The sequence below is a fragment of the Dreissena polymorpha genome, chromosome 6, assembly GCF_020536995.1.
Source record: "Dreissena polymorpha isolate Duluth1 chromosome 6, UMN_Dpol_1.0, whole genome shotgun sequence".
In the NCBI taxonomy this organism is placed as follows: Eukaryota; Metazoa; Mollusca; class Bivalvia; order Myida; family Dreissenidae; genus Dreissena; species Dreissena polymorpha.
The window spans coordinates 87,497,606-87,512,672 of record NC_068360.1 but is presented as its reverse complement, the minus strand read 5'-3'; the positions used below and the strand labels follow the sequence as shown (position 1 = coordinate 87,512,672).

Genomic DNA, 15,067 nt, shown 5'->3' with positions numbered 1-15,067 from the left:
AGGTTTTTTTAAATGATATAATTATCATTTCTTTCCTGTACTAAGTGAATGGTAGGGTTCATTACATACCTGTAGACTTATGTCCATAGATATATGATGAACTCTGGCTATGATCTCTTTGATAAACCACAGGCCTTGGTTGTCAGTGATGTCTGACTTGGTCATTTTAAAATCCAAGGGAAGTAATAAGCTTTAAAGGGAGATGATTTCTATACCTGCCAAATGATAAATAGAAATTTTATTTCAAAGTGGTGCAGTAGGGGTCATTGTGTTTCTGACGAACACATCTCTTGTTATTGCATGTTTTTTTTTGGTATTTTGATATGTTTTTTGCTTTGATTTATACGGAACAGTTTAACTTGGTCTTGAACATTTTTTCTCAGCTTAGGAATTGTGTCATATAAGATGTCTGCTAACGGTGTATTTAAATGGTTAAATTATTGCAGACCATTCTGTATTAATTACATTTCTTTTTATCTTAATAAGTCATACTATTTGAATTGTGTTTATAAATTAAAGTGAATGACAAAAACTGTTGGTTGTTAAGATGTACTGTTGGATTACAATGCATGACTTATATTTATTCTTTTACAATACGGAACAGTTCTATTATTGCAAGATTATCTTATTTTGTTATTCTGTTGAAATATCCTTAATAATTAACATGTAGTTCTGTATCAAAGGCAACAATTGTGTTTTTCATATAAAGAAACATAAGTTTAAATATTATTGTTTACAGGTTATGACTACTGGTATATACTTGTAATACTAGCACGGCCTACATTTCTATTACAATATAACCACTTTTATTGCCCTCCCCGCACATGTAAAAAAACTATGCATTATACATGTAGTATGCATTTTCTACTTGTGTATTACCCATTGTTAGTTTGCTCATACTGTTATATAGAACATACTAATGTGCAATTGTGTTGCAAGGGTTTCAATTAACTTAACCCCTTTATAGTTTTATTATAGGTAATTAAAAAACTCTGCAACATACTTTCATGCATGTTCTATTTCTATAAGAGCCGTTTCTAGCTAGCCTTTACTGTTGGCTTGTTTTGATGCAGCGCGGCGAGAAGTCATGGGACCGATACTCGTTGAATGTTAGTCGCTCAACGGGAAAACTGACCCTATCACAAATCAACATTATTGAAACTGACCAGTGTGAGATAGGTAACATGGTGTGCTTGTAAACTGCACAGTTTGGTGTTGTCAACAAAAACATCAATTTGGAACCAGGAATATTTCAGCCTGTACGATCTGGTGTATTAAAGTTGTAACTTACAATATAAGAATGTGTATTCTCTACTAAGAATTTGGTGATGTATTTATGCCAATGATTTTCTTGATTATTTTGGTGGGTTCCGTTTTGAAGTTAAACTGCAGTTGTTGGATGCCACATAAGCTAATGGCTGACTAAAAAATTGCTAGGGTAACACAATGCATTGGTGTTGGGCAAACTAATCCGGCAAAGTTGAAAGAAATCCACAATTATCAATAAACTTATCTCTGATTGGGCTAAACTTTGGAAAATCCAACTAATCTCTCAGTACAAAAAAAACCCTGAGAACAAACAACGCTGGCCTATTGTATCAACCAATTGCAGTTTCATTCAAATAATTATGGTCGATAACATAGGTTATTTTGAAAACATTATACATGGGTCATCTTTGTTTGTACCAGTAGATTAATGGGGTTTTCCGAAAGTATCACATTCCTAAAAAAAAATTATTATATTCATTGCATGAGCTTGGTGAATGCCACACTTCTGTCGATGCATGGAAATATTTGGGGATAAGAATTCTCTTTGTTATGGCACTATTTGAGATTCTTGTTCACAGGCATATTGAAGTATTCCAGTTCCAAACGTGTTGTAGCTCTCATACCAACTATTGTATGCATTCAGTTTTGATAGCCTTTGTATTAATACTGTTTTGTTTATTACTTGTTTAAACACTTTTAATTAACTTAGCATGAGCACTTTAACAACAAAATTCACTTTTGGTTTATTTATAGCTTTTGGTTTATTTACTAGCTTTTGCTTGTATTCAGTATATAGTGTCACAAACAATAACTATGAGCCTTTCTCTGGGAAAACAGGGTTAAATGCATGTAAGTAAAATGTTGTCCCAGATTAGCCTGATCAATCTGCACAGACTGAAATGAGACGACACTTAAGGCACATGCTGTTAGCCCTGTTTTTGCAGATCTAGGATTACATATAACATTCAGTGGTCATTAATAATTTATTGATGTGTTATGTTTTATTTTGCATTACCTTTTTACCTTTTTATAAGTATATGTTGTTTCAATTTCTTTTGTATTGTTTGATTAAAATAATACAACAGGTATTGCAAAGCTAAAATCAACAAGCTAAGAATGAAATCATAAAGTATAAACAGCTGTTTTCAATGTTTGACAATACTTTGTATAATTTGTTTATGTTATTTAAATAGAAGAAATATTTTAATAAAACATACAAAAAGCTTTATGCAATACTAAACACAATAACTGTTAGTTCTTGCCTACTGATAACCAACCAATGTCTTGAAAAATCTCCAACGATGTATTAGTTTGAATATTAGTCACATCTATTTTTTATGCCCAGAATAGAGTGGCATATAGCAGTTGGACTGTCCGTTGGTCTGTCCCTCTTTCTGTGTGGCTGTCCATCTGTCTGTCCGTCCATCATTCCATTTCCAGAGTTTTTTTCCTGAATGCTTTGAGATATGTACCAGATTATTTGTGTGTGACTCTACATTACTTACATGTCAAGTTTGAGTTGAGGTACGGTCCATGCTAAATACAAAATAATAGAAAACATGCCTTTTTCCTGTTACATTTGAATCGCTAAGATGAAACAAAGGGAATGAGCTTTGATCAACATAACGGAATCGTATAGCACTATGTGTAAGATTTTTAATTAATCCTACAAGAAAATGATTTTATAGAAGCGATTACGTCCTATTGAATAAACTATAGGTTTATTCAGCACTTTGTCTTTAATCTCCACCTGTATATAGGGACTACTTTTTTGCCTTTCACTCCTCATTCATTTGTTCTTAATTTTGGATTTATACATGAATTGAATGATTACTTTTCACATTTATATACCGTATATAGATAAAAGCCGTTAGTTATCAATCCAATGCAACGTTAAATTTGTTTAGCTAAAGAGAAAAAACAATTAAAGTCTGCTATTTTGATTGCATCAGAACAAAAAATATATAAAATACATAGTGTAGGATAAATAGAATACTACGATAGTGTCCATGTGAATTTAATTTATCTTACTCATCTCGCCATTCTCACCATGTAAACTTTTCTTCAACTCAAATTTAATTACACAATTACACTAACATAGTGTTCTCTATATGGCAAGTACTGACTTTGTGAAAGTCATTCAGTAATCAGATGAAGCCCTACATAGTGAGACAAATATTAGATAAATGCTCTTGGTAAGCTTGCTACAATGATTGCAATAATAACAAATATTAAATAATATCTCTAACGTTTTAGGTGTAAATATCTTTTCTTTCTTTAAATGTCTTATATTTGGTTTTTATCTCATCTATTTTTTGAAAAAAAAATATGAGCTATTGTCATCACCTTGGCGTCGGCGTCGGCGTCGGCGTCGGCGTCCGGTTAAGTTTTGCGTTTAGGTCCACTTTTCTCAGAAAGTATCAATGCTATTGCATTCAAACTTGGTACACTTACTTACTATCATGAGGGGACTGGGCAGGCAAAGTTAGATAACTCTGGCGTGCATTTTGACTGAATTATGTGCCCTGTTTATACTTAGAAAATTGAAAATTTTGGTTAAGTTTTGCGTTTAGGTCCACTTTTTTCAGAAAGTATCAATGCTATTGCATTCAAACTTGGTACACTTACTTACTATCATGAGGGGACTGGGCAGGCAAAGTTAGATAACTCTGGCGTGCATTTTGACAGAATTATGTGCCCTTTTTATACTTAGAAAATTGAAAATTTTGGTTAAGTTTTGTGTTAAGGTCCATTTTATTCCTTAAGTATCAAAGCTATTGCTTTCATACTTGCAACACTTACTAACTACCGTAAGGGGACTGTGCAGGCAAAGTTATGTAACTCTGACTGGCATTTGGACGGAATTATGGGCCCTTTATACTTAGAAAATTGAAAGTTTGGTTAAGTTTTGTGTTTTGGTCCACTTTACCCCTAAAGTATCATAGATATTGCTTTCATACTTGGAACACTCGCAAACTATCATAAGGGTACAGTAAAAGGACAAGTTGCATAACTCTGGATGTCATTTTTACGGAATTATGGCCCTTTTTTGACTTAGTAACTTTGAATATATGGTTAAATTTTGTGTTTCGATCCACTTTACTTCTTAAGTATCAAGGCTATTGCTTTCAAACTTCAAACACTTTCATGCTATCATGAGGTTACTGTACCTGGCAAGTTGAATTTTACCTTGACCTTTGAATGACCTTGACTCTCAAGGTCAAATTATTAAATTTCTCTAAAATTGCCATAACTTGTTTATTTATGATTAGATTTGATTGATACTTTGACAAAACTACTCTTACCTGACATACCACAATAGACTCCACCCAAACCATCGCCCGTGCCCCCCCCCCAACCCTCCTCCCTATTTTTTTTTTTTTTTTTTTTTTTTTAAAGATCATCTCACAAATGACCACCACACCCTCACACTATACCCCCCCCCCACCCCACCCCCTCCCCAATTTTTTTTTTAAACGGTTAAAAAACAAAACTATTTATTTTGATTATTTTATGTTTGAAATACCGTCCAACCATCGCACCCAAGAATCCCCCCCACCCCCCTCCCCCCACCCGAATCCCCCCCCTATTTTTTTTTTTAAGATCATCTCACAAATTACCACCACACCCTCACACTTTACCCCCCCACCTCACCCCCCCCCAATTTTTATTTATGAAACGGTTAAAAAACACAAATATTTATTTTTATTATTTTATATTTGAAATACCGTCAAACCATCGCACCCAAGAATCCCCACCCCCCCCCCCACCCCCCCCACCCCGATTTTTTTTTTCCTTTTTTTCGCATTTTTGGAAGAAAATGTAATAAATGTCCACACCCCCACACAATGCACCGCTCTTCACTCCACCCCTCCATCCTTTGTGATTGAAAATGAGAGTCCCTTCACCTTTAAAAAGAAAATAGATGAGCGGTCTGCACCCGCAAGGCGGTGCTCTTGTTATTGAAAGGAACCGTCTGATGAAAAAAAGACGAAATTAAATAAATGATGTTGCTGTTCAGCTGAAATATCTTACTCATTATTGTTTATACACATATAGATGTGTGCCCTTTATTGCATGGGTTATAATAGTGTGCTGTGTAACCATTACTACATAGTGGAATGTAGCCTGCTATATGCATACATAAGTTATAACTCTTTAGTAAACAATTCATAATGTTGGTGTTTCACCTACATTAGATATCTTTCTAATAATTTTAGTAGTTTATTCGCACAGTAATGTAGATTTTGCTGCCAGTTCTGCAATGCTTCTGTTATCTCATATTGCCCATTGGACAGCAATTATGTAGATGCTATAACCTCTTTTCTTTTTTTTTCTTTTTATGATATACATATTTGTAATATAGAGTTCAAATATTTAAAGCTTATATGAATTTAAAGATCAATTGAATTAAATATGTGTAATGAAATGGAAGTGGGGTTGTGTATTGTCTATAGATTGTTTTCATGTATATAACAAAACACATATTTTTATTTTATCTAGCAAAATGAAATGATATCCAGAGAATTTTTGCATTTTACAACTTTTATTTTAAAATGAAACTTTTTTAAAGTAAATGGCTTTCTGTGCTGATCATGCCATTAACAGACAAAACTTAATGCTCATTGTCATTGTACATGTTCACTCACTACTTAAGAGAAAAATGAACTGACACACTATCAAACAATATTTTATTGGTGAAGACATGTTTGGTTTTCATATAATAATATTTTCAGTTTCAACGCGACTCTAGACTGATCCCCCTCAGACGTATCTCACAGGCGGAGACGACCAAGTTTATTTTTCCGCCAGTTGGTACACCACATTCCAGTCCCAACACAACACACAAACACACCAAAGGACTGCGTCCAACAGAAGTCAAGTTCTCATTTAGAAAACAAACAGGGCGCAATAAAAATACCCTGTGACTTACAGCTACAAGGCATTCATACTTTAGATTACAAGAAAAGCTCTATGAAAAAAAACACCATATTTGTGTTTAATTTTTATAAACTTACTTAATCAGAGTTTTGAATTGTAACTAACAACAAAAGTGTGTTATTTCAATATTTAAAAACCGTAATCAGTAAACATACTAATTTGTTTTTATGTTACTAAACAGGTTACATCCATCTTCCATAATAGAAGTTGGTAAATGTTTGTAATTGGCCTATATGATTAAATTGTGTTTTTTTTAAGTATGTTTTGATTTTGTTCACATTCTGTCAATGCAGCTGTTATTCGGATACAATTTCTAGTCAAATTTGTCGTTTTTCTTGCCTGTTGTTTTGAGTCACAGGGTACAAGTTGTGCTTGCGTTATTGCTTGCTCATGTCTTCAGGTATTTGGGTATTGGTTGTGCTAGTGTGGAGAGACTGCATGAGGATCTCTAAAACGTCTGTGTTTTATTTTCCAAACATTCCTTTATAAGACATACTGGTTGTCGTCTGTCAAGCATTACCAACCTACATATAATATTCTGTAAAGACAGATATATCGTTTTTAATAACGGGCCAAAAAGCTGATCGGGTATTATAAGAATACCCTTCATCTGTCAGTTAGTGCATCAGTTCTTTCAGTGCTTTTGTGTCCTCCATATCTTCTATAGCCTTTGATTGATTTAATGAAACTTGTATCAAATGTTAAGGACATTTAGAAAATTTGCAGAAGGATTAATTGAGTCATGCTGACTTTAGATGAAGATCAAACTCCAAGGTCAATTATTTGAGCGTCCAATTTTATGACCCCTCCATATTTCCTTTACCATTTGTAGGTTTTCTTTAAATTTTGCTTACATGTGTTGGTCATTGAAACAATGTGCTTAAGGCATGAATCAGTCATACAGGCTAAAGGTTGAGTTGGCATTACAGGATGAGAGGTTTCAGTCTGCATGCATGTTTGTGTCTGCTTCATATCACCCTTTTAAACATTCTCATAAAGCAGGACTAAAATATTAAGGTTAGTTAGACTAAGTACATAATTTCTTAGTCAGTTACTCAGGCAATAAGTCAAGGTCATACCTCTAGGTCACATGTTTGAGCCTCACATAAGTGTTCAATCAATATCTGTTTGATCGGGGTAAAACTTTAATAAAACTTGGCAACAATGTTTTGGACATTGAGACAATGTGCAGACGACAAGAGTCAGTCATTCCGAGTCAAGGTCAATATCTTACTGCAATGTTAAACGTTTGAGCCTCCTTTTTCATTCCTGCTCCATATCTCTCATACCCTGTGAAGGATTGTTACAACTACATTGTTTAGAAAATTGAAACCATGCACAGAATACTTTATTAAGTCTTGACACTTCAAAGTAAAAGTCATGCTTCAAGTTCAAAATTTGTATCTTCCATTTTAGTGTCTTCCTACTCATCCTATACTGTATGATTGGTTCTTATACAATTTGGCTAATATTTGAAGGTCACTGATATATATGAAGGACAACTAAATCACACTGAGTCAAGGTCACAATTTGAGGTCAATGGTTAATCCTTCTTTTTTGTATGTGCTTCATATCTGCCCTACATGTTGAAAAGTTAATTTAATTAAGATGATGTCCAAAAGTTATGAGTCAATCACTCGAGCTAAAAATCTAGTTCACAATTTCAAGATCTAAAGAATCATGGCGGGGTCTAGTGATGTCCCTTGGACTGTTTTGTATTGATTTATTGTAATTCAGTTATATGTTAAATAACTATGTTGATGTAGTTGCTGTTCTTTTAGATAGATTGGATAAATTGATGTATTCTTGATGCATACTATGTTGAAATATTTTGTTATGCTCTCTTTGCTCAATGTAAAATCAAAAATAGTCCTTTATGTTTATGTTGTTTGTTTTATAAACACCAAGCTATGGCTTATATGAATATTTGAAGGTGTCAAATACATAGTTCTCATGTGACGTTCAAACATATTATACTATGTGAATGTTGTAACTTGTTTTTAAATTGCTACTTGAATGTTCTAAATTCAATATTTTTAATATCATTTTATGAACATTAATATCATTTTATGAACATATTTTATAACATGAACTCTTGTTTTGATACACTTCTTAAATCTAAGCAATCCAGGCAGTTCTGCTATGTTGAGTGTTGTAAAGCTAAAAAAAATCTGTCTCAGCTAAAAATATTCAGCAGCCCCTGTTTTTATTTGAATGTTCAAATTCTGTTAAATTATTTATATATTTTGTTAGGTATTTTTCATAAATTGTATCTTTATTTTTCTGAAAAATGCAACATGGTTGTGTTCATTTTATAGTATGTTATTACAATATGTTATGCAAATTAGTGTTGCATTGTTAATTGTATCTTAATTGTACTTGTACATATACTTTCTATTGCTTTATAATGACGTTCATATCATATCATGGTATAGGCAATTCTTAATGTATAATAGCCCCTTTGCAAACTTACTCACACTCATTATATTATTTTAGTTTTAATTAATAACTTAAAATAGCGGTTTAGAAGAATGCAGCTGAGACAAACTTAACAGCCCCATTTTAACATGTTATAGCCATGTTATATAACCAGTGGTCAATGTTGTCTTCCAATGGCTGCCATGAATTATCCTCGATATACACTTAGCTTCCACATTATGTAGTCGAATGATTACATGTACAAGTTTGTATCAAAGTCTGTACTAATTATTTAAATATGTTCAAGATAAAGATACGCTTTAGCAGTTGGGGTAGGTACACTGCAACTTGTAAAAATGCGCGGTTGCGCTCCTGAATATTCAATATTCATACGAGGCCTATTGATTTTTTAATAAAGTTTTTTTTTCTGGTTTAAGTACCCACCCAAAATGATGAAATTGAAATACATTTCATATTGTATCGCGTTTCACCGTTTCCATGGGAAAAATATGAAATCATACCTACCTCAGGTGCTAAAGAGTATGATAGTCACGGATGAATGATTTATCCTGATCTTGCACAGTATGTAGTCAAATAATAACATGTACAAATTTGAATCAAACTCTTAACGCGTAACTGATATAATCAAGTTTGAAAGTGATGCGTTATTAAAGTATCTAAGTGTGTATTCCGTTTTCACTACATTCCATACACTGGGAGTACTGGGTGTCGAAAGTTTATTTTCATGAATATATTAATGAAACACCTGCTGACTATGTAAATAACAATACATAATCCAAATAATATTCAAAAGAATTCTGGAAGAGAGCCTTCGGTTAAATAAAACTTGGTATATAGAACGAAGCAAACATTGCCCATATGTAACGGGTTTTAAGATCGGGTCGTGTCATTGTTTGAATTTCCTTTCACGACGCTGACAAGGAAATTATAAATGCAAAATAAAATTATGAGTATCAATTTTTGTTTTTCTAGTTCCCCGAAATTCAATTGAGAACCTTAGGGTGTTCGAGTGAACTTGGGTTCAATGTTGGTCTTATACATAATTATATAACTGCAATTCTATAACTCCTATTATATGAACCAAGGATTTTTAGAACTAAATGTTATCCAGTTATGTGTTTTTTGCAATGCATATAATTTAGTCAAATATATATTTCAAGGCTAAGAAACAGGGAGGGTATTTTGAACGAGTTTGAAAAACATCATTCTTTGGTTAGCCTTATTTTATCAAATAATTGCGTTCATGTATGACTTCATGGCATTTCCTTCCTGCAAAACATTCATATTGCCCTTACTAGTAATGTGCAGCATTTTTTTAAATACTGGGTATGATGTTTGCATTGAGATCAATCAAGTATCCTGTATGATAGTTATTCGGATACAAGTAAGATTTTTACCATTTTCACCAAAAAGATTAAATATCAAAAGTTATCAATTAAATGTTTTTCCACATGCTTGGTCTCTTTTCTTATTTTCAAAATTGTCCGCATAATACATGCATTGGATACACATTGCTTGTTTTTTACATGGCCTTGTGTGTCCTTTCTCCAATGTGAATTTCTCGAATTGAGTTTGTGTGGGCATACACTTGTCAGCATCTTAAAGGCTTTTAAGTTACTTTGTGAATAAATAGTGCTTTTTGAACTGGGAGCTGAAGTTTTTCCATTCTTAACATTAAATGGCTCTATTTTGTTGCTTTGCATTAATAGATTTCTAATGATGTTTTTTTTTATTTTTTAATTGTGATGCCCAATAATGGCAACAATGTTTATCAATGCGATTGGATTATATAATGGACTTAATTATATTCCATGCAAGTGATGTTTATTTGATCAGCATGCACTGTGTTTGTTGCTTGTTTTTAACTTATTTACATAATTGTTTCCAACTGTTGCCATATCATTTCTCAGTTTGTGTGTGTGTCTGTTAAACAACAGTTAAAACAACAATTTGTTTAATCGATTTTCTTTAATTCAATTAAATCGTTTTATGAATATCAGCATATCTTAACTGTTTTTATTATCTTTGCATTATGGATGATTAAAATAATGGGGTAAGCTTATATGTGTACCATAAATATTGCGTCATATTGTATGCTTACAAAGAGGAACACTGTGATATGCTTACAATATGTTGTACACTTATTTAGATTATAAAATATGTTTGCTATCCCCTTATATGAAATTCGTTCAGTCATTTAGAAATAACATGTGTCCTTCTAATTTTCTGTTTAAACTATGTGTTGTTTTGTTAATTGTTAGTTTACTTTCATTTGAATGTGCTATCATAAGGTAAGAGCAGATTAAAACTGTAATTGATTTCTTTCATACGGAGAAAAGCCTTGTTGATGAGGTAAAGAATTTAATTAATGACATTTAACAGGGTAATAAATGTATATTTATGCAATTTTCACGTGTTGTATCGTGTTTTTGTTTAAACACACATATCCTATTTGCATCATCTATATGTTTTTAACATTTTTATGTTATTTATGGGTGTTATAAATGAATTTTACTAATACAGAAAAAGCAAGAATTGCGGAGATGATAGTGAACGAAATATTAAGAAAAATAAGACACAATCGAACTTTTCTTCGCAAAACACATACATAAGGTAGCAATCATTTATTAGTTTAATATTGTTTATCCATGTGTTATATATGCGCTTCATATGACTCCTATATATGTCACATGCTTCATAAGCATTTAGTTTTGAGTTTTCAAATTGCAAGATATCCCCCAACATTACAAGTATTGCATTATATAGTTGGGTCGGTTATCTAGTAAGCTCGGCTGTTTTCGGAGAAAACCCGAGGTATTGTCATAGCCAGCTCGTCGTCCGCCGTCCACGTCTTGCTAAAACCTTAACATTTTGTTAAGGTTTTGACCATTGGCTTTAAAATAAAAGTGCTTCAACCTACAACTTTGAAACTTCATATGTAGCTGCACCTTGATTAGTTCTACATGCCACACCCATTTTTGGGTCACTAGGTCAAAGGTCAAGGTCACTGTGACCTCTAAAAAAATCTGACAAGCTTTCATTTATTTAAAACTGCACCCGCAGCCGAGCGTGGCACCCGTTATGCGGTGCTCTTGTTTTTCTATTGACAACTAACCGGATAATGTTGGTATTCAACAGGCGTGAATCTTGAAATTCTTTTAAACGTTTGATATTCAAAATCAAGATAATTAGCAGTGGGCTAAAATTTATTTTGCTTAATAAAACCGTATTCTCAATTAACCAGGTTGAAAGAATTCTGATCCTCACAAAATAATACTTTAAAATTCAAATAAGTTACGTTAAATATTTTATTTTTTAAACTCAAATACTAGTAACATACATATTACACAAGCTTACAAACAATAACTATTAAATTATTTGAATAACCATTCAAATGAGAGAAGGCGAATTTGAAACCAAACGTGCAAACAAACATGTTATTTTCAACAATAAGTATTTATGTATACGGGTTGATTTTATAATGACGTTAATTAGTGTAAGAATCTGACATTGTCTTCGCGAGTGAGAAGAATCAAAAACGTCTAGAAATTATGTTATTTTATTTAATACCTGAACACTCGTACATTTCATTTGCAATCATGTAGTTCACAAGAAATCGTTATATAAACATCTTCAAGATTCAATTTTTAGAAAACGTGTTTCTCTAAAATACTGGCGTTATAGAACAAATACAGCAAGAATGCGAATAACAATAAAACGTATTAATTGTTTCTAAAACTAATTCCATTCTGTTTTTATCTATGTACACATCATTTGAATATTATGCATGAAGCAGTACACCAGATAATGTAGTATCACCCCAACCGTCAGAATGATGAAAGTAACCTGTATGGCCGAGGGTAGTTCTCACCCAGACCATGTCACCCATGGACATCACGTCATCGGCCTGCAGTGACGAGCATTGGTTCGGGTCATCAGCCCCGTAGTTAGCTGACGTCTGTAGAGACTTGCTGTTGTGTACAATCTCCGTTGAAATCCATTGCGAACCCTGAGTGCAATAGTGCACTGCAAAGCGGTATAGACCGGCATCAGAGGCGGTGAACTTGCCTGTTCCTTGATCATAGCCTTGACCGTCGTTGATCTCCACTCGTGTAAACACTACATTTTGGCCACTGTTGACGGTTAACGAGGCGAGCTTGGCACGAAACTGTATAGTTCGGATCTGCAGCTCTCCTGAAATAACAACGCTTGCATGGTACTTTTTGGGTGGATTCGTTTGATATCAGACTAAACACGGTTTAATTTTAGCGTATTTAGCTTTAATTGTGGTAGCCTATTATTAAGAGTTGTGTTATCTTTAAATTCATGCATAATTTTAGTGTTACAAAACAGTATTGGTACTTTATACAGTAAGGGAAAATATATTATTGGTGTAAAATTATTGATTAAATTTAAATCATAAAAATAGTTCATGTTTATTTTAAAATGTTATCATGAATATCATTTATAGCAAATGTCTGATACAAAATTGCAATATTAAGGATATATTGCTTAAGACTACGAATAATTCTCATATAAAATAAATACCATATCACTAATACAGCAGCAAACGATTGAGAATACTGTTTTTATTTGAAAGTACATGATATAACAAAATAGTGCAATTATGTAACTATGAACTGCCTTATGATGTTTAAAATGTAACAAGTATGCCCTTCAATTTCGCCTTTAATACGGTCTACTCGGATCACCATGTCTTTAATCGCCCGACCAGATTCAGTCAGGATATTAGTCAGAGATTCTGACACGTTGTTCAGTGCTCAATGCTGCTTCCATTAAAATATGTTTCCGTTCCATTGCTTCAATAGCAATGTTGACTTTACCGTTTTCATATTGAAGCTTCCTCAATGCATCCACAACCTTTGTATTAGTTTCTTTGATGTCTTTAAGCGTGTGTTCCATGACCAGCTCATTGCGGATAACTCGCTGTAACAACATTTCCTCATAATTATATCGCGAGCACACGGGACATGCGGGCTCCGCTGCCAATGATGTCACCGCGAGATTCAGTACATACAGAACAACTTTCAGTTCTTTCTTCATTTTAGCTCCGGCAATTTTTCAGATTTACAATTATTGTTTCCTTTAACGCGATTTCGTCGATATAGTGAGCAACAAGCGACTAGTTCAAACGAATGGTCGCTGAGATTTATACGTCGAAAGGAACCACAAGGCAACTGATATAAAATAATTTCATTACGGTAACCCCGTAGTTCAAATCGCAGTTACATCGATTTTAGTTAAAATATTTGCGAGTGAAAGGCAATGTCGAGGTCATTAAACATTCTGCAGTAATATGCACATGTATAATCGAGATATTTTCCAATCGTATTGCAATGTCCCAAGTATGAAAATATCGTTACACTGAGCTAACGATGTGTGACGTTTTTTCAATAATGAAACGCTCGAGAAATCACCACAAGACAAAAATATAGATATCATCCGATCTGCTCTTCTATAATGCAAGGGACCAGTCATCTATACATTCCATACAAGGTCGTTAAACTATACATTATAATCGTTTACTGTGGTCACCATCTTGAAACGGTCAAGATAAATCATTCTTAGCACAGCAATAATATACATTCATATACATGTCTTACAGTTTCTGTCTTGTTCGCGGTATCATTAAATTTGATATTACTGCTCGGCCTAACTTTACCTGATAAGTATCGTTCGTATAAATTAAAATTAACATAATATGTAAAACACAACATGTATATATTTTAGTGTAATCTATAAACATTTTAAAGGCGAAATTCAAATTATTTTTAAGTATTTAATGTAATTGTACAATACATACGTATTGTCTTGTAGACTGAATTCTTGTTCTTGCGTCTAGGAACGCATAGGTCCAATTTGCTTGTCCTATCCAGGATCGGGTTATCATTATGGTAAACTGAATGTTCAGATGTGTTTGATTTGAAAATTCAGATAAGCAAAATGATTTTTGTCAGAAATGCGTTTAAAATCACGTTTGGTTGTGCGTTTACCATTAAACACGTATTTTTGGAACTCAAATGTAATCAATTATGGAGCCATCACAGACGAACAGTGTCTGATCAACACTGCTGCCCCACCATCAAGAGTGTGTTCCGAGATGAGGGGCGAAACACCTGATGCCTAATGGGAACTTGGCTGAAGACGTCTGAGTTATGCAGTAACCACTGTATCACTCAACATGTAATCAGCAGTTTGTCTGACTCAAGATATTAAGCAGCTGAACGTTTATTTCTCTGTAGTTCTCTCGGAAATCTAATCACATGTTCTAAACATTTCAGTCTTATACAAGATATTCAGCAGATTAGTGTTTATTTCTTCCTTGTTTTATTCTCTAATATTATATAACATTTTTTCAAGCAGTTTGTATCTTCGTAAATGCTGTTTTTTATGAAAT

At 33.2% G+C, this 15,067-nt stretch overlaps 2 protein-coding genes across 30 annotated transcripts in view; one reads left to right on the top strand and one right to left on the bottom strand.

The window, feature by feature from the left end:
- LOC127836161 (phospholipid-transporting ATPase IF-like) overlaps window positions 1-15,067 on the top strand; it is a 254,660-nt gene that overhangs the window by 194,072 nt on the left and 45,521 nt on the right. For 7 of the 29 annotated variants that reach the window (XM_052362608.1, XM_052362609.1, XM_052362604.1 and 4 more), the window contains exon 30: window positions 6,006-6,168. The exons of 5 other annotated variants lie outside the window; for them this stretch is intronic. In XM_052362608.1, coding sequence (XP_052218568.1) covers window positions 6,006-6,022 — 17 coding nt within the window. In that variant the 3' untranslated portion in view covers window positions 6,023-6,168. Of the gene's footprint in view, window positions 1-739; window positions 753-1,073; window positions 1,924-6,005; window positions 11,056-15,067 lie in introns of those variants that run through there. 17 more of the 29 variants (XM_052362639.1, XM_052362640.1, XM_052362635.1 and 14 more) reach the window with 10 other exon arrangements.
- LOC127836170 (complement C1q tumor necrosis factor-related protein 7-like) overlaps window positions 1-15,067 on the bottom strand; it is a 52,820-nt gene that overhangs the window by 29,210 nt on the left and 8,543 nt on the right. The gene's annotated exons all lie outside the window — the stretch shown is intronic.